This window comes from Ammospiza nelsoni, chromosome 3, assembly GCF_027579445.1.
Source record: "Ammospiza nelsoni isolate bAmmNel1 chromosome 3, bAmmNel1.pri, whole genome shotgun sequence".
NCBI lineage: Eukaryota > Metazoa > Chordata > Aves > Passeriformes > Passerellidae > Ammospiza > Ammospiza nelsoni.
The window spans coordinates 8496067-8519323 of record NC_080635.1 but is presented as its reverse complement, the minus strand read 5'-3'; the positions used below and the strand labels follow the sequence as shown (position 1 = coordinate 8519323).

Here is a 23257-nt window from a genome sequence, read left to right as displayed (position 1 = left end):
GAATTTCATAACTGTATTTTAATGCAAGACAGAAGCTTTCTGTTGGAGTAGACCTTAAAAGTAGAAGAACCAGGGGAACAGACTGTGGAAGAATAACAAGTAGTGTTGGGCATACAAATCCCAAGAGCAGAAATGGAAATTTATGCATGTTAATGCCTTCAAATCAGTCTGAAAAGAGGCAATTAGAGCCCTGAAAACTGAAATCAATAGATGCTTGGAGAAAAGACAGCAAAAAGAACTGGGGCTTTAGTACTCTACCAACATTTCCCCCTTTGCTTTTATACAGTCTTTACCATGGCACATGGTATGGAACCTTTCAGTTAATTCTTAATTCTCTTCAAGGTATTTGAAAACAAGAAACTATAAAGCATGTAACCATGCTAAACCTTTACTATCTTCAGGTAAAAGTTCTTAATTTCCTTCGTTCTCCTCCCTGATTTGGGATCTTTTGGTATTGGCTGGTTTTTTGTTGGCTTTTCCCCTTTTCTGTGTGCTATATTTGTTCTCCAGAGCTGGTATCTTTTGATATAAACATAGCTGTATATGTATGTATGTATATATATATATTTATAAAATCTGCTTTTGTCTCTCATGGTAAATAGTTTACACGAATGATAACTATTAGTAATGCAAGTGGTTATTCCTTACAATGTTTCTTGAATAATAATGTGTCTCTGGTTTAGACCTTCTCATGTCTGTCTTTCCTTTAAAAAAAAAAAAAAAGGAAAGCAACAGAACAGAGATTTCAATATGCCTATTTTTTCTTCTTCTTTTTAATGAAAAAGGCATCTGGGGTTAACTCAACCAGAAAATAAAGGGAAATCAAAGTGATAGCTATATTTTTGTGTTTCATTTTGATTGCACTGTGCAGTGTTCTTCATTTGGGAAATATGTATTTAAAAAGAGAGAAAAATCTTTATGCCTGTTATTCACTTCTGCTGTTTTTGCCATTTTAAAAATATACATACCAGTTATTTCCATACAGAATGTTTGAAAGCAGGAAGAATTTGACAAGTCATTATGTTACTTGAATTCAATAAAAAAAACCCTGTCTAGATCATTATATTAAACAGGAGGACATAGAAAATTAAAGTCACAGTTCCATTTAAAATTGTTAACCTTGTATTTTTTGCAGCAACACCTTTCAAGAGAAGGAATATATGTCTGTAAGAGAATGAAAGCTGAAGGAATTAATAGAAAATAGACATATTTTTTAAGATTTTGGGGGGTTTTTTCCTACTTTTCCCATATGTGTGACGGCCTTTTTTGCATTGACATTGAAGTTTTATTGCGACAAATCTCAACATATTTGCTGATGCCAAGGAAAGTGTTGTGCAGATTCATTCAACTTGGTAAGAAACACTGTTGGGGTTACTCAGAATGAGGAAATGTGCCAGAACCTGCAAACCTGGATTGGCCTCTCTTCAGGACTCCTCATTTTCTGAGTGCCCTGTTGAAGACATTGCCACTGATTTTTCCAGAACCTTCTTTCAGGCAGCAAGTGTGGTGTTTTCTGTTTTCTGAACCAAACCCAGTGTGCCAGAAATGAGGTATCCAGAGTTGCTGACCTGTTTTGGGTAACACTGGTGGAGTTTAACTTGTTTATTTGTGTCATTCAACAGCAGTTTGAAAGAGGAAAAACCAGTGGTAATGGAATTTGGACTGCAGCTGAAGCTGAGGGTTTCTTGGTGCCTGCAATGGCTCTGAATCAAGCCGCAGATGGTGGTGAGATTCCTGTAGCTGCTGCTTTCCTTGCACAGGCATTCCAGCAATGCTGAGAGCAAGGCAAAGCCTCAGGAAAAATGGTAAAGTGGATCTGAGAGCAGATGTGCCCCAGCTGCAAGGGAAGTGATAATGGAAGCAGTGAATTTGGAGCGGGGCGGATGGCGGCAGTCTGTGATCGGGGAGGAGAGTGCAGAAGGATGGAAAGGAAAAAATGATGGTGTGGGGGTAACAGCAGACAATAAATAGGGAGGGTAAAAACAGTGCACTGGGGGAACTCTCAATGGCCATGGAAATGCCTGTAGGGATTGTGCCTGGGAATAGGAGAATGTAAGCTAAAAATATGAATAACCTCCTTGGTCTTTAAAAAGAGTCTCAAGTTGTCTTTACTGTGATTTATGTCACCAGACCTCCTCCACAGAACTGCAGTCACATAATCCACAACTGCTGTTATTTATTCTGGATAAAGAAGGCAGTTTTGACTGTGATCTCCCTTGACATTTTCCAAGGTCTGTGCCTGTCTCATACCTTTCATCATCGTGTACTTCTTCAAGGCATCTCTCTTACCTCTCTCAAAAAGAAACATGCATTGCAGTGGCTCACCCTGGACCAGAGTGACACAGACGTTACAGGTTAGGGGAGATCAATTGCACAGCCCTGCTCCTCTTCACCTGGGAGGATCTTTGATGTGTTGACAAGGTTGGAATCCAAATATGGCATTAACCCACTGTATTGCCATGGTTGGGGTGGCAGGAATGATATAAAATAGCATCTCACTCAACAAGGTATTCTCCCTTTTTCATTTTACAGTCTGTGTCAATGGCAGTTGAAACTATTAGACCTGCATTAAAATTACAAATTACTTTATATAAATGGAAGCTATAAATATCGCAAATAGTAAAAAACTAAAATTGCACTGAGGTTCAGAAGTTGGTACGTCTAAAACCTTCAAAATTAAGGACATTTAGTGGAAAGCCTCAATATCCATCTCCCCTTAATTTACCTCATTATTCTTGTTTGTCAGAGTATGATCTCACTGCTGTGTTAATATCATTTAATAACTTTTTCTTGCAAGGTTGGCTCAGATCTGAATCAAACCACAGTAGAGGTGCAGTGGTATTTCCTTGAGTGTGTTGGTTTAAATGAAGCAGTAAGAACAGGCTAACCTAGTCTTAAGGATGAAGTAATTGTCACTGTTGTCAGTAAATACTTTTGTTGCTGAGTATCTCCTTTCTAAAGCTTTTATATCAATATATAGTCTTGTGGTTTCTTATTCCTTTTTCTTTTCATTCGAAAATATTATAAATGTAAAGCTACTATTGATCTGTAGATGTGGCACAAATTGATTTGAATGAGGGACCAAGACACTAAAATTGAGCTCACTAAGAAATTGCTAGGAGGTAATTATGTGGATGCTGGAAATGCTGATGCTGCATTAGGTGTGTCCTCTCCTACCAAATCTTGTGGGCTTGGGCCAGGCTTGCAGTGCCTGTGTCTCTGAGCACCATGTATGGCTCAGCACTGGCATTTCCTGGGATGGAAATCTCCCTGGACTTACCTGGAGCCTACCCTGAGTCTAGCACATCTGATTCTCACACCAATGCACAAAACTGAGGGTTCTGTGTAATTCTTAATTGACTCTTTGGAGAAACAGAGGGGATTTGCTGAACTTGGAAGGCCCTGCTTGTCTCATGAAGGTGGAGAAATCTGGCTCAACATTTTTCATTAAAAGTAATTTTAAAGTGAATCAATGGAATAATATTCCTGTGGTGAGGACTCAGAAGAGAGAGAGTGAGTGTTCCTGAATTTTCCTGGTGAGTACATATGATTTCCTGTTCTGAGGGAAGGATCTGTTTCACCTAAATTTAGCTTGCAAATCTAGTTTTGCTCTGTAGTCAGCAGCTCCCCATGAGAGCCATTCATTTGACCTAAACCAGGTCAAATTACCCTCTCTATTAACTGTAGAGAAAACCTCAGGCCAGAAGTCCAGCCTGGAATTGGAAAGCAGGGATGAAACTGGATCCCAGCTTTCCCCTTAGTAATACACACATAAGATGAGGTCTGTGGATACTGCAGGATCTTGTGAGTAGAAATATGTCAGTGGGGAAGGCATGCTCAAAGCCTTCTGTGCAGGTGCCTTGGCAGACTGAAGGAATGGAATCCCTTCATACAACAGGTGTTTTTCAGTTAATATGATTAAACAGCATTATTAGTCTATGGAAAATAGTCCATAACCTTCATTAAAAAAAAAAAAAAGGGTTAAGGGCTGTATCTGCATTGTTCTTGCAAAGGAATTTACATTTTCAAGCTCTTCTTCTCAAAGTGACACTGAGAGTTCAGGGACTATAGAGGCAAACGTAGAAACTGCTCTGTAGCACCATGAGGCTAGTTGAATGTTCCTTTCTGTTCTTGAAAAAGGAAGAATGATTTTTAATTTCTTGCTCCTCAGCATGAAGGAAACTCATAACTGTTCTCTGCTGGGGCTGAAAGCACATCACAGATGTGGTTCAAAATCAGTTTGTCATTCATTTCAAGCCTGCTTTGGCACAGGATGGTATAGAAAGAAAAAAAATCAATCTGTTCTAAATTTGCATTTGATATTTTATTCTTTCCTTATCATCTGCATTTTTGCTGCTTTAATTGGTATTTCAACTGCAATGGCTTCTAAACATCCTAGGCAAATGCTGTCTTATAAGCCCAATTATTTCTTTCTAATTCTTTTTTTTACTGTGCAAAAGGTGGACTAAAATCTGGCTGAGTTGCTGTGATTTCCAGGGTGGTGGTCTGTGGCACAAGGTCCAGCTGGAGCCAGTCACCAGTCCTGTACCCCAGGGGCTGACTGTGGGGCCAATGCAATTAAAGATCTTCATTAGTGACTCAGATGATGGGGAACAAAGCACCCAGGGGAGTGTTCAGAGAGCAGAGAGCTGGGAGGGCCGGTGTTTAAACACAGGAATTGTCTGACTGACGCTCTGGTTGGTCAAACAGCACAAGAGGCTGCCCACAGACATTGTAGGGTCTCCATCTGTGGAGATATTCCAGCCTTTACTGGTCCTGGGTGACCCTGCTTTGAGCAGTCTGGCTTCATGTCTCAGTGTTTCTAAATATGATGATTTTTAAAATATGTACCAAACTGTTAATTTGTAGTTCCCCCATAAGTTTTTCACTTTAACTACAAATATTCAAATAGTTTAGGGAGAAGAAACCTCACCCCACAACTGAGTTTGTATGTGGAGAAATCAGGGTCTTTGACTCAATTGCAGTCCAGACCTTTATCCCAGCAGTTGAGCTATTGCTTTTTATTACTGAAAGATTCTAAATTTGAAAAATGTTTAAAACTAATTTAGTGAGATTTCCTCAAGTAGTGAACCATCTTAATTTAATTCCACATCACAATGCTTTACTGTCTCGTGTAGGTCATTGTAGCATCTGGTTATAATGTCTTCAAAAAAGAAGATATCTATCTTAAATTCATGTCAAGTTAGAATATACAGATGCTAAAAAGAATTTGTAATTTTTAGTAGTCATTCCTCAATATTTTTTCACCACACATTGTTGAACAAATGTCATTTGGTTGAAGGTTTTTATTACTTCAGTAAAAAAAAAAAAAGAATTGACATTCAATATGTGAACTGAGACGCATAACTTAACAATAAGAATATTGTCACACAGCAAACAGGTCATCAGAGGATGATTGTCCCCTGCAGCACCTGATCTGTTTAGTTTGGTAAACTGGAAATTTTAAAGGTACTATTTCTAGCCATTTTAACCTCTTAAGTGGCCTCTCTCAGTAGCTGCTGTCTGTGTAAACAAACAAACTCGAAGAAGTCCTCAACCTTTGTGGTAAACACTTACCTAAGGCAGTGGGACCGGCATGGAGGGGAGACCTGTGGAGATCCTCTGGAACCCTGACAGATGTTTGTTTGCTGGGCTGTGTTGAATTTCCTTATGCACTTGCTGCAAGTTGTTCTAACTGCATAGTGGTCCTTCAATCAGCTGTCAGTAGCTTTGTGACAGGTTCACCACACACTGGTTTGCCACACAGCTGCTGGATTTTTGACTTAAATTTGATTATTGCTGCATATCATTTTCTAAACTTGTTCTTTGGGAGAGCCTTAAACCACAACACAGAAAGGATGTATTATGTTGGGTCTGAATCCAAGCTTCAGCTCTAGTTGCTTGACCAGCACTTCATTAGCTGTCAGCAGCCTTTGAGAACCTGGTTTGTAAACTTTTAGGCTTTGAAATAGTTGAATGTTTATGTTTCCACCCAAAAAATTCCCTCCAACGTTTCTGGCACTTGGGTGCCCAGTGTTTGACTCTGGTGAAGGGAACCTTCCAGCATGTGAATGAGGGAGCTTGTACAAATGCCTAAAGCCTGGCATGTGACATGCTGTGTTCAAGACATTGGTTATTTTTGACGAATAGAAATTGCTTTTTCTATTCTTTAAAGACATAAAAAAATGCTAGTATTGTCTGTCATGAAAACTGAGCTTAAATATTGTCATATTCAATTATTCCTTTTTTTTTTTTCTCTTCATGTTCAGGATAGGGAATTATGTTGGAATTATCTATTTATGAATAGAGAATTTCCTTTGAATGATAGTTGCTTTCAAAATCTGTTGTTTGCTAAATTATGGTTCAGAATTATGACCAAAAGAGAAATAATTTCAGGAGAGAGGCTGGAAAATAGCATAAGATTTTAATTTATTTTTCTTCCAGAGAGCAGTAGAAGGATTTTTAAAAGGCAAAAGGATAGTATTATAGTTAGTAGTTTATTAAATGATTTGGTTTGTAAGTTTGATCTAGTAACAGCAGCAAAATTTGACTTGAGTGTTTGATGTTGCTGATCTTAAGTATGTGTATAGGCACCTTGTGAATAGTTTGCGCAGCAAAAGATGTACAATAGTCCCTGAAGTTTCTAGTTTTATCATGTTTTTCGAAGTTCAGTGTTTTCATAGAGCATAGAGTTTTTTGGGAAGCATCTAAAGTGCACAAGCTTTTTAGGAGCTTAGGCTGATGAACAAGAATATCAGTAACGCAAGGTGCATGAAGGAATGGCTCTCAAACAGGAGAATTAATCCTCTTCATAAGATGATGCAGTGAAATCAGAGAAGGGTTTGCGTTTGTTATTTTTGTTTGCTGTGTTATGTGCTGGAAGAAAAGTGCTTACCTTGCATGTGGCTTGGTTGTGGCAGAAATGACACTGGGAGACAGTTCAGAATGCTGAGCACTTAATTTGAAGAAAGTCCTTGCTCTGTGTAAGCAATTAGGAACTGTGGCTGCAGTAGGAGGCATCTGGTCATGTAGACTTAGTAATTGTATTCATCTCATGTATAACCATTAATACACTGCAGCTCAGTGTGAACTAGAACCCCTTGATGTAGAATAAGCCCTTAAGCATTTAAATACCCAAGTGCTTCTTACTGAAATGTCTCAGAGTCCAACTTGGCCTCCTCATGGTGACTGTTGTAAATGTTCCTCATAAAGCTGCATTACATTTCATCCTAATTAGCACTGCTGCTGCAGCCTTGGTAGAGACACATTGGATTAAAAAGAACCAGAGGCTGAGAGCCCACATTTCTCTCCTACAGGAATTAAATCAATTTCAGCCTTACAGTATTCACAGACCTGATTTAATTTGGCCTCTTTGTCTAGATGATTGCAAAAGCACAGTAGCAGTAGGAAGCTCCTGCCTTTGTTACTTGTGTTTAACTTCAAAGTTGTGTCTGCTTTGAGTGCTATCAGGGTAGCATTTCTTATTAGTCCCCAAATAAAGCAAATATGCTATTTTGGTAGCAAATAAATTAAAAGTTCATAAATAATTAGTGGTTACCATTAACAAATTAAGATGATAAATGTTTTTATTGTGGAAATACAAATGAATGTTACCTACTGTGAAATGGATTTTTTTTAATTGAAATCGGATACATAATTAAGTTGTTATTAATTAGGCACAGAAAAGGTTAGAAACCCTAACATCTTTTGTCCATAAGCCAAATATTGTAGTATGTTGATATCCATGCTGTGAATTCCCCATTACTGCTCTGCCAGTAATTTCAACCTGGCATCTAGACTAAATTGTCTCCCTAGGAGCCAAGAGGAAACAGGGCTGATATGTGATCTCGGGCATGGGTTTTTCTTGAATGAATAAAAGCACTGTCACATTTTATGAAATTACATCTGCTGGTTATGTGCTGTGATCATCTCTGAATGAGGGAGAGGGCAGAGCTCATCTGAGTTATGGCACAGACCCATATTCCAAAGGAACTTGATGGGATTTGATACAGTCTTGTAACTCCATTCCAGATCTGTTTCATTCAGCTGCATGACAGAAACTGAAAGCAAGGTAATGATTGTGCCTACACAAGAATTTTTAAAGTGTTCAGAAACACACAGAACACACAAATTGCCAGCCAGAGCTTGCTGAGTAGCCTCAGAACACATTACTCTGTGAGTGGAGATGAGCAAGCTTGACAAGTGGCTGCCATGCAGAGCTGGAAGTGCTGTTCTCATCTCCTCTCTCTGAGCAGAAATGAGAAGGAAGCTTGTAGGGGGATACAGTTTGGGTAAATGAAGGTGGTATAGAATGCAATCTTATCCCCTAAAGAGTTGCAGCTGATCCAATTACTAAAGATTAAGAGCAGGCCTGATGTTAACAGGCCACACCTGTAGCCAGTAAGAAGAGTGTTATAAAAGAGTGGATTGGGTGATTGAGGGATCTGGAGCCAACTGGCTTCTGTGAGGACAAGGAAGAGTCAGTGCCTAGACGAGATGCCTACAAGAAACATCAAGGAGGTACAAAACTCTGACAATATGGAACCCTTGCAATGTAATGACAACAGAAGCTTGTTCCCCTGGAGCCCTCAGGTGCTTGGCTCTAGCACCCCAATATCCAGCTGTGGTGCCAGATGTTGGCACTGTGTGCTGAGCCTGCCCCACAGTGCAGCAGCCAGTCTTGTAGACCCCTTCAAGGTCCCTCTCAAGGCTTTAAGGAGGTTCATGTAAGGGCTCTGTGAACTTAGAGGTGTTTTATAACTTTAAGGATCTGTGCTCTTGCTCAGAGCCCTGTCAGCCCTTTCCTGTGCAGAAGGGAGGAACCTGCAGTGACTGGGGGGAGCTGCTGCTCCTTGCTGCCAGGGGGATGCAGAGCCACCCCACCCAAGGTCCCCCAGGTGGGTGGGTGGCTCTGTCACACATGTGGGATCTGAAGTTAGCAGTGGAGATGTGTCCCAGAGACACCATGTGGGGTGTTGCCCAAGGAGCCACGGGATTGATGGAGCTCTGGAGGTGCTGCAGGACTCTCCCCTTACCTGGTTGTGGGGCCAGTAACAGAAGGAACCATGAATACTCTGTTACTCCTTTTCTGAGGCAAATGAGTGTCTGAGTCCCATGCTGTTACTCAAATTCTGCAAAGAATAGAAAACAAAACTCTTGTTTGGAGCAATTACCTCTTAACATGTGGAAACTGCAACAGTGGTGAATTTTGAGATCTTTTTCTAAACTGAACAAAATCATCCTTTATGTTTCACTCTGATTGTTGAAGTATCTGCTGCCTCTTCAGCCTGAGCTCTGTAGCCATGTGGTGGTTGTTTTTTCTTTTTTCTACTCTATTCTTCATTTCTTTAAAGAGCTGATTCTTGTGATTTATTGGGTACAAACTACAAAGCTAAGTACTTTTCAGGATGTAAGTTGTAGTGGCTATGAGAAGGAATGAGACTATAATTCTCTTCCACTCTATTTTAGTTAAGTATTTTCAGAGGGGAGGGGAGGATGTATTCTTTCCATTAGACCTCTCCTTTCTTAATCACCATTCCCTAATTAATTCCCTGGTTAAATATAAAGCAAGCATTAGCTTTGAATAATGTTTTCCTGTGTGATTAAGTAAAGAAGAATTTCTTTCTTTTGTATGATGACTCATTGCTGGGGGATCTGGAGGGAGCCTCGGGGTGGATATTTGAGACTTTGGTCCCAGGTGCTCTCATACCTTTGAGCTGTGCCTGCTGTCAGTCCAGAGGTGGGAGGCAAAGGCGATACCACGTATCAGCTGAACACCAAGAAAATTGCCTCTCTCCTGAAACATCAGCTTTGTTTTTTCCTGGTGGAAATCTGACTCTGGCTCATAGAAATGCAAATCTCAAGACAACACATAGAGCTAGCAGGAATGCAAATTATTGTTCTTCCTGGCAATATTTCTAGTGTCTGCAATATTTCTAGTTGCATGATGTGTATTCTTTGGTGTCCAAGCTGCCCCAAAAATGTGCTCTTTTCTTTTCACCAGCATCTTCCAGTTCCTCCCCCTGTGCCAGTTTGCAAACCTTTGGCTTGTAGCAGTACAGCTGTGTTGGGTCATACCATAAACCACATCCAAAAGAACTGAGGTCAAGAACTGAATCAAAAAATGAGATTATAGTGAATGAGGACTTGGCAAAGAGGCATAACATAGTCTAAACTGGCCAAGCTTATTTTACTGATGAAGAAATATTTTCTAACTCTAACCAGATGATATGACTTTGTTTTTTGCTACTGTAGTAGCTTATGGTGTTCATTTTTAGCTCATAGCATCAAATTTTAGCTCAAAAGGCAATTTTAAGAATGAGTCTGTGTTCAAATGTTGCTTGTAGCTCAAGATGTGAAAAAGAATGCAGTTTTATTAATGTGGCAGCAAGGAAAACCTATGGAATATGTTTCATATAATGACATGAAACTGCCTGTGATTTGACTGCTGTATCCATGAATGCTGTAACATATAATCTCTGGGTGTTAAAAAACAGGCATTTAAAAACACTCTTAGTTTTGATAAAAAGTATGGTAAACAGAAATCCCACTGATCTTTTTTTCCTTTCATATGTTTTACAGGCCTTTCCCTGTATTTCAACTGGAATTTATGGTAAGACACACCTTTGATGTCACTTATTCTTACTCATTTTTCCCTATTACTATGGTATTTCAAACAGTGATATTTCCTATCAGATGTCTCATTAGTCATTTTATCTCTCCAATATATTTATACTGTGTTAAATAACAGAGACCCAAAGGCTTTGGCTGTGACTGGATGCTGGTGTCCTGGGAAGTGGGATACTGTTGTGCACAGCCCTTAGAGCCTGTGGGCCAAAACCTGAAATTGTGATTTCCCTTCTGCACTAACTCTTAAACACGCTGCTGTTATTTCAGCAAGGGAAAAATAGGGGTCTGGCAAAATTTTCCATCCAGAGGGAAAGAAAGAAAGATGCCATGATGTCCAAGACTGGCCAGAAAAAAAATAAAAAAGCCAAGCCAGCTTGCTGGAGTTGCAGGAAATTGTCTTAGTTCCCTTGCGTTTTGCTTCCACCGTTTTGGTTTATTAATTTACTTGCAAATTTACATGGCCTGAAGGAACTGGAAGGAAATGGTTATTGTAAGTCTCTTGCTTTGTTGTAATCATAAGGTAATCCATCACTAGCAGTTAACTGGCTTTTGGCTGGCGTTGTGAAAGAAGTGAGCATGATATTTGAAGGAGGAAAAACAAGTAGTTCAATATTCAGAGAAAAAAGTTGAGGAATGGAGAAAACATGCAGACTACAAAGGGGATTTTTTTTCCTTAAACAATAACCTATATGGATTTTTTTTCCATTTATATCCAATAAATGATTGTATGTTTGATTATTTGTACAATTTAATGTTTTTAAAATAAGGATGTTTTAAAGAAACATGAGGATGCTTCATGTCTTGAACTGTTGAAGGCCAGGTGGGATGGAACTTTAGGCAACTTGGTCTAGTGGAACATTTCCCAAGGGGGATTGGACCCAGATGATCTGTAAGATCCCTTCCAACCCAAACTATCAATTATTTTATGCTAAACAGCAATATTTTTTTTAAAAAGCCATTATCATGTAACAATGTAGCATGACATAAGTCATAAGATATAGTAATTGTTAGATGAGGTAATTTGAGCATTGACTAATTAGATGATTCAGGTTCAGGAGGGGAGAAATGAAGGCAGAAATATTTAGGCTTGTTCCTTCTATTTTAAGGACCTCTTATTAAAAATTTTTTTATGATTGTAGATCTGGAATAGGCTTCAGAAGGTAAAATCTAGTTCAGTTTGGTTGCTGTATTCTCTTCTACTTGAACTGCAGTTCCGTTGTTCAGAAGAACATGCAGATGCCATTTCCATGAGCACTAGAACTGGCTGAATAGAAATCTGGTTTCAGATAAAGCTTTCCCTCAGTTCTCAGTTTTGATCCCCCTTTTGAACTTGGAGGCAAGCTTTGCATTTTAGTCCTTGATTCATTGGCTTAAATCTTGATCTTTTACATAGATATATTTTTGTTTAATATACTTATTTTTGTTTACATTTTTTTGTTTGGTACATTTATTTTAGAATATCAAGCAAGTTGTGATGAAACTATATGGAAATTACCAGTAATTGGGAGGTACAAAGAATAGTAGTTCACTTTATTTTAGAATTGGCCTAGTTAATAGAGAAGTCTCAGCAGGTGAGAAATATGGTTCCCTGAAGCCAGCAGAGAAAGCTGGAAAGGATCTCTGATAGGAATAGTGAGTTTATGGGAAGTTCTCAATGCTTTTCTCAAAGGTAGCTGTTGCATTACTGAAACATTATACACTGCAGCAGATGCTTTTTCTGTAATTGTTTGCTGTTTTCACTGCTGGAAATAAATTTAAATGCATTTGTGATAAAATGCCTGGCTTTTCTGAGGCTGCTTTTTGGCGTTTTTTTTGGAGCGGGGAATACAGCCTCTATTTGATTGTACTGTTTACATTTTAAGAAATGTCTTTCATTTCTCAATTAAAAAAGTACTTCCCTTCTTTCCAGACTTTCAGATGCACTGCCTGAGAGTAATAATTAAAAAGGCAGCCCTGCATCTAGCTTCAGGTGTCTGTATTTTCAAGAATGTTTGGTAGCAGTTGCATTGCTAAAATTACACTGTGGGTGGTGACGTGTTTGCAATGTAAAGTACACACAAGCCCCACAAAACTGTGCTTTAATCTTTCTGGTTTTGTTGGGGTTTTCCCCTTTATCCATGCATATTCCTTTAGATAAAGGCAATGTCTAGGTGGAAAAGTGGGTCAGCCTCATTCCTGGTGGCCAAGATGATTATCTGTGCTGTGCACCCAACATTGAACTGTCCCAGTGAAGCAGTATAGAAGGAACTCGCTGTTTCCTCATCTTGGATCCATACAAACAAATTCTTTCCCTTCAGAAACCCCTGGCTGAGGATGCAGTTTCTCCTACAAATTGAAATGCAGCAATTTGCTGGAGGTTGGCTGAGTATATCCAGTTTGAGGATGTGGGCTGAGTTGTGCTCCAGACGCCTGTAGATGTGTAGGTTGCTCACCTGCACTCTCATCCTTAGGACAGTGTTCACACTCCTGTGGGGAGCAGTCCATTCTTGTTTTCATCACTGCAGAGCACTCCTTTACTCCTATGAAAAGGAAGCTGGGAAGAAACAAGCAATGCTTTTCCTGAGGTCTTGGCAAAGGGTAGATTGCTTTCCATGGGAAGAGTGTTGGACAGAGGAAAAGTCTGCCCTGCTCCCCAGACTCTTTCCTAATGCTCCATCTCCACCCATCACGCTGTGGATGTTTCAGCTTGAACAAGTCACAGCCTTGGGAAGGCAATTTGGCTGCTGCACAGTGCCAGCAGGCAAAACTTGGGTTTTCATGTGCTCCTGTTTTAAGGAGTGCTGGCAACAAATCCACTCACAATGGATCTTTGACGTAGAAGTTTGATTCAAATGAGGGATTCCATCTTTGAAAAAAGACATAGGCAGCAACCAATGCCAAATTTTTGTAAGAACTAAAAAAACAAGTGAGAGTCTGCCCACAGGCACTCTGAGAAAAAAAATTCCCTACGAGATCCTAAATCCCTAATATATTTTCCTAAGAGATCCCTGTCACCTTTAATAAGCTTAAGAACTGCTAATCAGTCTAAGAAAGCAAAGGTTGTGAAGGTTTATATCCCCATGGATCCCTGGGTTACTCTCTTCGATTTCAATAAATGCTTTCATTTATACTGAGAGCATGAAGTTTCTCAAATAAAACTGTTTTGGGAGGAGGGCTGAGGATTTACATCCCTCCCATGGCATTAGGGAGGTACTGGAGTATCAAACTCCAGACATCCTTAGGAGCTGTTTAGTAACACACAAACATAAGCCAGATCAGTTTGATTTTTAGCAATTTTTTTACATTTTTGTCTCTTTTTCCTTTTAAAAACAATTTTACTATCTGTTTGGGGGAAAATTATAAAAAAATATGAAGGAATCTATAGACAAATCTATAGTTCAGAGGGTACAAAGTGCTATTTTAGGCTGTAGTATGTCATATTTTTATGTCATACCAGTGGATCACCATTTACATGTCCAGTTTCCCCTTAATTACTATCTTATTATGTCTGAGATAGCTCCAGAATAGGGGATTAAGGGGGAAATGCCACTTTTTTCAGTAGATTTTCTGGAAGATCACCTCATTAAGAAGCTCTCCACAAATTGTGGTGTTTGCAGCCTGCAGAGTGAACAAGGATGCTGGATGTGGTGCTACAAACCTTCCAAGCCACAAAATTAAAACAAGGCTTTGCAGATGGATGTAAGGAGACAGGATTTTTCATGTTTGTCGCAAATATTTTGAGGGATAATTGTGGGATAGGCTACATACGGGAGGAATTGAAGATGTTATGGTCTGTGCATACCTTTGTGTTACCTCCTTGCTGTTACTCTGCAGTAATACAGGGTTGGGCTTTGTTCTGAGAGACTTACATTGGCAACATAAGCTGCTCTTTGACAACAAAAACTAATATTTAAATGTTATTTTAAACTTAAGGGAGGGAGGAAAAGAGAAGAAATAAAGTGGAAGGAGAAAGATGAAACTCTGAATTCCAATTGGTATATATATTCCAATTGCTGTATGATGTATCTTAGCTTGATTTCATTAAAATTATGTCCCCTGTCCTTTCTGAGAAGAAATATAAAAGCAACTCTTAGTTTTCTTATGAAGTTGTACTTGCATTAATTTTAAAAGCAGAGAGAGAAACAGACCAAATGCCATAAAAGTGCAGAATGTCTGTGGCGATTTAGATGGTGGAAATGCACATTTTCACCACATTTTAAACATCATTATTACATTGGGGTAAATCTTGCTGCTGTAGGATCCACTGAGGCTTACTTTTAGCTTTTGGCCTGGTAATGACAAAACATTGCATGGGTTTTTGTTTGTTTTTTTTTTCCCTATGTGTTGCTAAAGGGAAGTCTGAAAATAAAAAAAGTAGAGTAAATTGGCTGTGTGTATAGGAAATAGAAGCATATTATCCCTTTCTTAAGGGAGAGTGCAGGGAGGGAGCACAGCTCCTCTGGTCTGCTTTCGATTTGGGGAGGAGGTCCTTTAGTCTTGTGCCAGCTTGTGTCACCCCTGTCCTGAGCCCCCGTCTGTCCTGCTCAGAGTCCAAGGAGTGATTCATCCTGCTGCACAGGGCTGGGAGCATCTCCACCAGCCCTTCTCCCCATGAGGTGATCCCAGGGAGATTATAGCAAGGGATTAACCAACAGGTGTTTGACTGAAGGATTGTAAAATCCGAGTCAGAAGACTAAACCAAATGTTTTCAAAGGCAGAATAAATTCCTGACACAGGGTTTAAGGTTGAGGCCATCTATTTCCATCTTTCTCATCTGTTTCTTTTCCCCTCATTTTTCTGTTGGCATTTCATTTCTGGAATAGATGTTTCTTTAATGAGCAATTCTAATAAGGGCTGCACTGTCATCTTTCCAAGGAAGGAGTCAGCTGTAAATTTTCCAGGGCCACCATACACCAGTATCTAATAAGTAACTATCAAGTGGTTTTGTATTTATCTTCAGTCTGGTGCTTTGAGTTTCTGTCACCATTAAAAAGGCTTAATGCTTACGTGAGCATAAAATTCAGATATTGTGATGTCAGTTGAGGTTATCCAGGAAAATGGGTATTATCCTATAAATTCTTTGTGATAAAAATACCAATCTGGTAGGTCACATAAGTTCCTATTAAGAATATTTTCATAACTAAGCTGATTTTTAAACTTGATCAGCAGCTCCTCATCCTCAGCTTAGACCACAGCAACTTTTTTTGGCTCTGTGTTGTTTTAAAATACCTTTTTTGTAACTCATTGAGAGTTAATTGCATTTTGTTATTTGCTGGTTAAATGGCATAATGTAATATGTTTGTAAAAATGAAGATATATGAGAACTCATTCTTTGACACTTCTTTTGAGTCTGATCACCACTTAAATAAATTATTATTAAAAGTAATGGTAACAGCTATGAAATTACTATTATAATATTCAAGTAATCCTTGAAATCTAATTACTACTTGTATAAAAATTTGTTGCATGCATTATTTAACAGTGTTCTTATTTCAGATAGTGTGGTGTCCATGATACTAATTGGTGTCTTCCCATAATTTAAATACTAAAAAATTATTACAGGGAAGTGTAAATTGATGAGCTCTCAGCAGTCTAAAATTAACATTCATGTGATGTATTTAGCAAGGAGAAGCTCTAGCTTGATTCCAGACGAGAGACTTAATAAGCTCTCTTTTTCAGTGGAAATTAGCTTTTTATGGATAATGTAGTTTGACTATCTAGAATTTTATCTATTCTGAAGGTCTTGCTGACTGCTCCAATTTGCAGCATTTCCCCTGAACACCAGAGGACAAATCCTGTCCTTCATGAAAATGGCATTTAGTGACTGTCCTTAAAAATTCCCCTTTGAAATCTTAGACTGTTGACTAAATAGTCACTTGCCTCATGGCATCTCTTTTAAACTTTTCTCTGTTCTCCTTAGGAAGAAATAAAAGTCCATGTAGTTACTTTTTCTTCTTAAAATTATATTTTTATTTCAGCCATATTTAGATTATATATATATATATATATATATATATATATATATATATATATATATATATATATATATATAAAAATATATATATATATATATATATATATATATATATATATATAATTATATTATCACACCTTTAAACCTTGCAGCTGCCCAGCCTCTTTAACCTCACTGCCTGGGTTCTAGTCTGCAAGAAACAATTGTGTGCTCTCTTGCTCTTATTTCATAGTGTTTTGCACCTTGAAGCTACTAGCCTGGCTCAAGTTGCTTTACATGAGCTCTGTTGGTATCTCCAGATTCCTGAGGAAAAGCCAGGAACATCCCCAAAGGCTTCAAAAACATGTTGAGTTTTGGGCACTTTCCCCTTTTTTCCTTTCACTTTTTGTATTATTATTTTTTTGTCAGGTAACTATTCTGTAAAGCATAAATAAGCTGGAAAAGTTCTCTGGTATCCGGAATGCATATTGCAGAAATTATAAATAAGGCTTCAGCTGATCATTTATATTATTTGCTGTCATATTTGTGGTTTTCTATTCAAAGAGCTAGGAATGTCTCAACTACCATGATGCAAGTTAAAGCTCTATATTGTTGTATACCAACAGAATCACTTAATTCTCTTTTCTAAATTTTCTTGGCTGATGTCAGCATGATAATCTGATGTGTTTGTTCTATGCCTTTACACTCTGGAAAAGCTAAAGCTCTTTGAAGCTAATGTGTTAAGAAATGAATTGAAGTAAGAAAATAAAGCTATGTGGACCTCATCCTAGAGACATTGCATTAAGATGATACATGGAGTATAAAATATTTCTTGGCAAAAGGCCCAATTATTGCTATCCAAATTTTTTCTTTGATGTTATCTTGCCCCTTGCCTCAGGAAAGAACATGTCTTTAAAACTTAACTGGAGGCAAATCCTTTAGTGAATTCTGCCGTGTTGCTTTGGGTGTCTTTTGACCATAGTCACTATTAGATGTAGTGTGAAAACACAGTCATTATAATAATGTCTTTTTCATGCCTTCCCACATTTTAGCGCTTAGCAGTGATTTCATTTACCTGTGCACTCTGGCTTAACTAGTCTTGCATGTAATCTTAGTTATACCCCAAGTTCTGTATACTTTGGCAGCTAGAAAAAGCTCACCAACGGCAAGATTTCTATTCCTTTTAATACCATGCAATTATTTTATCTGGAGTTTACAAATGTAAACAGAAGGAAGCTGCCATGAAACCTGATGAGCATGGTTCCCATGGTTTAATTTTAGGTAGTCCTGTGAGGAGCAGGGAGTCTGGCTCAATAATCCTCGTGGTTCCCTTTCAGCCTGAGGTATCCTGTGATTTTGAGTGTATTCAGCTCAGTCCCACTCACAGCTTGAAACTCATTCTGTGAGGACAGGAGAATAGTGCAAGTCTTTGTGTGTCCTTGCAGAGGTTTTGAAAGCCCTGACACACTGAAGTTGAGTAGGAGTAATATTTTTGGTGTCACATATATCAAATAGTTTTACCACAAAGGTGTTGACCTTTGGTATCTTTTTGAACTTCTGTGACTGCATTTGATAGTAAATGCCTCAGGAAAACAGCTTCTGTTTCCCATTAATTCCTCAGTTTTTAGTGCAAAGGGTCTATCTGTGATCTGGACACAGAATATTGTGATGCTGGGCCTTATTTGTGCTACTTTTTATTCTCCATAGCAGACATTATCTCTTACTGTTTATTTATGCAATATCTATTGTAATGGTCCTAGTCAGTGTTGGAGACCCTTTATACCACTCCAGTACAAACATAGAAAGTCACCACATATATATAATTTACATTACCAAAGTCATCTCTCATTCTTAACTTTGGTCACTCCAAGAAGTTTGGAAGAAGGGTGTGTGAGAATATAGAGACTCTTAAGTGGATTGTGAGAGGTAAAAATGCATTGCTGCAAGGGCAAATATCTTTCTCCTGAAATGAAAGTAAGGATCAACAGAATTGACCTGCTACTCTGAGTCTCATCAAAGTACCTGAAAGTCAAGCTAAAGGCATCTCTGGCTCTGAGAGTCATTCACTGTGTTGTCCTTTTCCCTGCATCTTTGTTAAATTGTGATGCTGCCATATATCACTGGAAAGGGCAACTGCCACTGAGGCAGAATAGCAGAGCTGAAAGGTTCTGTGTAGTGAATGACTAATCCTGTTCCTAAGCCAAAATCCTGTTTATAAGATGTATTCTGCAGCTCTGCACACTGCAGATCGTGTTGGCAGCTGGGTTAATGGAGGGCCACCTTGGGCCTGGAAGAGAGTTAGTTGTGTCTTTTTATCTTGGGAATGTATTTAAAGCTATTGTGTGCTGCACATGTTGGCAAAATGTTCACCTGTCTTCTGTCTCAAGGTGTGATGTGCCAGAAAATAAAGTACTGTGAATTACAACAATGGAAGGAAGCATCTATTACAATGCTCTGATTTTTTTCTTTTTCTAGTAAAAGGGATTTTCTTTTTAACTAGTTATTTCTGAGGTAATAAAAAGTTAGATTTATACACATACTTTGAATTTATGCAACTCAAGTAACTAGCTGGTGAGTGTATCAATGATTTAAACAGATTGCATGCATTACCAGGGCTGCAGTGTTATTTCTCAAATATTGATAATTATTCATAAAATATCAGGTTGTTGTGGAATTGTTTCCTGTTTAATTAATCAATCAGAATCTGATTATTCAGTTTAAGCTAGTTTCTTGTATGGATGAAATATTACACAGCTAGTAAGAACACATAAGGCTTTTTGCAGAGGAAATGCAGCAAGAGTCAGAATTTACCTTTCTGTGAGTACTGCTGGGGAGAAAGTTGAAATCCTTTCCAGAGCTTCTGTGCAGAGCAGAATCACTGCTAGCTTTGTTTACTTGGCAGTAATTGTATACATATTAAATTCCCCTTCAGGTTTATTCAGGGTGAGGCTCACAGAAACAAATGTGCACCTTCTTGTTGACGAGTGTTAAGTCAGAAATTGAGCACGTATGAACAAGGTGACTACAAAAACAAGTGTGAGTGGGCTTTTTGTGTACCTGCCAGGCAGGCAGGATAGAAGTCACCCATTTACACTGTGGAGCTTGTTTTGGACAGGGGGAAGTCACCTTCTGCTTTAAAACACACTTTGGGTCAGGCTGCTGCTCCATAGAGCTGCTTTTGGTTTATTTCTGAGCTGTCACTACTGCAGGAAAGGACTGGTTCAAGGGGTGTTCTGCGAGAAGATAACTGTAATTGGCAATCCATTTCTTCATTTCCATGCTATAGCCAGCCTTGACGAATTAATCATGATCAAATACAGGCTGTGGGAAGGGGGTGACCCACGTAGCACAGAAGAAAAATGAGGCCCTGTGCTGGCATGACAGACTAATCCTTCAACTCACCCATTTGACTGAATGAGGGGACTTGTTGTTGTGCCTGTCACCAGCCCCACCCATAAACAAACTGCTCCCTCTCAGAGGGCTTGGCGGGGGTGAGAAAGGTTATTGAGAGCATCCCAACCCCTCATCCATCACTGATGTGGGACACAGAGCTCCTGGGTAAGCCCTCAGGAGGAAAAGTCACAGTGGCTTACAAGTTCCTGCCTTGAAGAGGGAACAACCTGAACTGTGTTTGTGGAGTGATTTTGTGCCTGATCGCATGGGAACTCCTTGGTTTGGCAGGATGTGTTACGGCTACTGCAAAAAACAGCAAAAATTTGAGGTTGAAGTTTAGATTGTAAAAGGGTCCCTTCCAACCCAAGCCATTGCATGGTTCTGTTAATATTGCTGGCAGGTCTAAGTGGTTATAGCTTCCCACAGACTCTGATTTTGTCCCAGGGAACAGGAGGTAAGCTGGTTCCGGATGGAAAGGAAAACAATGGCAGCTTAAAGAAAATGATTTACTCTGACAGCTGTGTAGAGAACTTTGGAACTTTTGGTAGATGTTTGCTTAACTTTCTTCATTCTTCTTATCTGTTTCTTGGGATTGTGCAGCAGCTGTGTGGCTTCTAGAGTTACATGGGGAGTATGGGACTCCTTTAACTGGCCTACTCATAGCAGTACTCACAGTAATGTTCTTTACTTACTAATGTACTTTTTTCTATCTATGGCTATGATTTTAGGTTTCCATCTGGTAACTAAATGGAAACAGAACTAAGTTAATGTTGGAGTACACTGATTTCAGAGAAGCCATGGTGATTTGCACTAGCTGTGAAATATCAAGAGGAATAAATGTGTTTTTTGTAGTTGATTCTATTCACTTTGAATAACTGCATTGAGCTCTGCAGAGGAGAAATCTAGTCCAAGGCATTGTACCTTTTTAACAATATTTGATTTGGGCAGGGAAGACTTTATCTTATTTTTTCTTGTGTGAGTATCTAGCCCCTTGAAAAGAACATTGCTTTAAAGTTTCATTTGTAAACAATTTGTAAATCTCTTTTATTCCTTTCAGTATATTACTTATATACAAAAGAATGAAAGTACTTGCTTTCCTATAAATTACTAGATGATAATCTGTATCTATCATTTTCCATTTAGTTTTGGACAATGCAGCATATCATTTTTGCCCCCCTTCTCTCTCTGATGTTTGAAAGAACCCTTTAGCAGAAATATGGTATAATTTAAAGGGTAACAATTTCTTGTATGCGATGCTGTGGCAGGGGAGGAATTTTTGCCCCCTTCTGTTTCATTTCTCTCTGGAATACAAACATTAAACCTTCATTTTCAGGGAGTATCTCATATAGAAAATATAGTATTTCATCATACCTTGTGACTTTTTTCTCTTACAAACCAAATTTTGGGTTGCCTAGTCCAGTGGAGTAGCACTTCTAGGTCACTCATTGAGAAATGTGCTATTCAATGTGAATAATTTTATGCCACTTGTTCATGGAGAAGGCCTGGTTCAGAAACCCCTGAGCTAAATAAGAGCTGATATAAATGTCAGCATTTGTTCTAGCTACCAGCCAGCCAGTACTGTATGTTCTTCATCCATTTTTTTTGTTTCTCAGTTTTGCTGAACAAAAACCTATTTCTAAACCACAAAAGACACCACATGAAGTGTTTAGCATTTTGATGAGAAAAACACAGCATAGGAATATGTGGAATTTAAGATTAGGTAAAACAGGTGCATCCTTAGGAGGAGAGTAAATGGACTGTTCAAGTGGTGACCAGTGTGTGGTGTGTAGTTTCAGCTTTATGTACCAGCTCATTATCCAGTGCTGGAAGAATGGAGTATCAGTTTTATGCAGAATGCTTATCACTGTAAATTGCCCAGTGTAGGCTGTGAGCTGCAGACAGTGCAATCATAATAGCTTCCAAACCAATGCACTTTTATGGATTCAGAGCATTAGTCATTCTCTTATGCCCTTAATTACCACTAGGTAGTTACACTTGTGTCTGTAATAGGTGCTAAACATTCTGCCACTGATAGGTTTTTAACTATTCTTTTTGGTGTAGCAGTAAGCTCGCTATAGCTGACTGTTAGGAGGCCAGAACATTATTTTTTAGCCTAGTGCTATTAGCAACATGTCATGTGGCATTTTGAGTTGTATTTGCAAGTTGGTTGTAGCCTTCTCCGTTTGGTTTGGTTTTCAGGGTGGTTTTTCCTGTCTTTAGGAATGAGAGTAAAGAACAATTCTGCTGTTAAGCTGGCACTGCTTAAGAGATTCTTTTTCCCTTTTTGCCTAGTTTACAAAGTGAAAAAGGAAGGAAACCTGATAGTTTTTTCACAGTACTAGAAACAATATGGATGAAACAAGTGATGCTATTTACGTGCTGGCCATGCCAGCCAGTGCCTTAGAAATCTTCTGTTGTATTTTGCTATCAACATTATAAGCTACAATTTAATAGTTTTCAGTAAAGCAATGAATCACTGATGTGTAGTAGGCCCTTCCCCCCCCAAAAAAACAGTGAGATTCAAAGCTCCCTTTTAATCAAAGCTGCTAGCCATGATTCAGGTAATGAGAATGCATATTGGCATTGCTTCCATGTCATTCCTAATGAGGATTTCATGTTATGGTATCCTATACCTGTCTCAGTTGTGTAGTGTGGTGTAGTTGTCAATGTTTTATTGACTATCGGTAACCAGAGGCAGTGACTGTAGTTACCCTGATGGGTGGCCAAGAGTTAGAGAATGTACAACTGACAAGTTTGAGTGCAACTCCCCACAAATATTTTCAGTTGGTATTTTCCAAAGTTGTACACAAGTGATGTGGGAATATGTAACTACTCTGGCCTTGAATTTCTTTAATAATGACAGCATATTCAAAATTGTCTTGCTAAGGGCAGTCAGTGGTGTTCTGGCTGTGGAATTTGAGGCATTTGAGGGTAAAGAATTAGCTTCCAAATCCTTTCTTAACTTGTCCCATGTTTTCAAGACTCTTTCCTAGTCATTGACCTTCTGCTGAGTTTTCCATGTTGATTACATGGCATTTATGCTGACCTTAACTAAGCTGAGCATTTTCTGAAAAGGAATAAATAGAAACATTTCTCCATCAGCACTAATGCCAATAAAATATAGGCTTAAAGTTCATAAAAGTATATTAATTTAAAATTGCATATGATTTCAAGAAATTATCTACTTTTAAAAAATTGGATTTGATAACAAGTTATGTCTGCTTGATTGACCAATTTCCACAAATTATTGAAGTTTCATGGTATCAAAGCTTTCTGCTAGCAAGAGGTCACCTTGATATTTGT

At 38.6% G+C, this 23257-nt stretch overlaps 1 protein-coding gene across 4 annotated transcripts in view; it reads left to right on the top strand.

Moving 5' to 3' along the window:
- The window catches only part of MACROD2 (mono-ADP ribosylhydrolase 2), an 850453-nt gene that overhangs the window by 562152 nt on the left and 265044 nt on the right, over positions 1 to 23257 (top strand). For all 4 annotated transcript variants that reach the window (XM_059467312.1, XM_059467311.1, XM_059467310.1 and 1 more), the window contains one exon: positions 10582 to 10612. In XM_059467312.1, coding sequence (XP_059323295.1) covers positions 10582 to 10612 — 31 coding nt within the window. The remainder of the gene's footprint in view (positions 1 to 10581; positions 10613 to 23257) is intronic.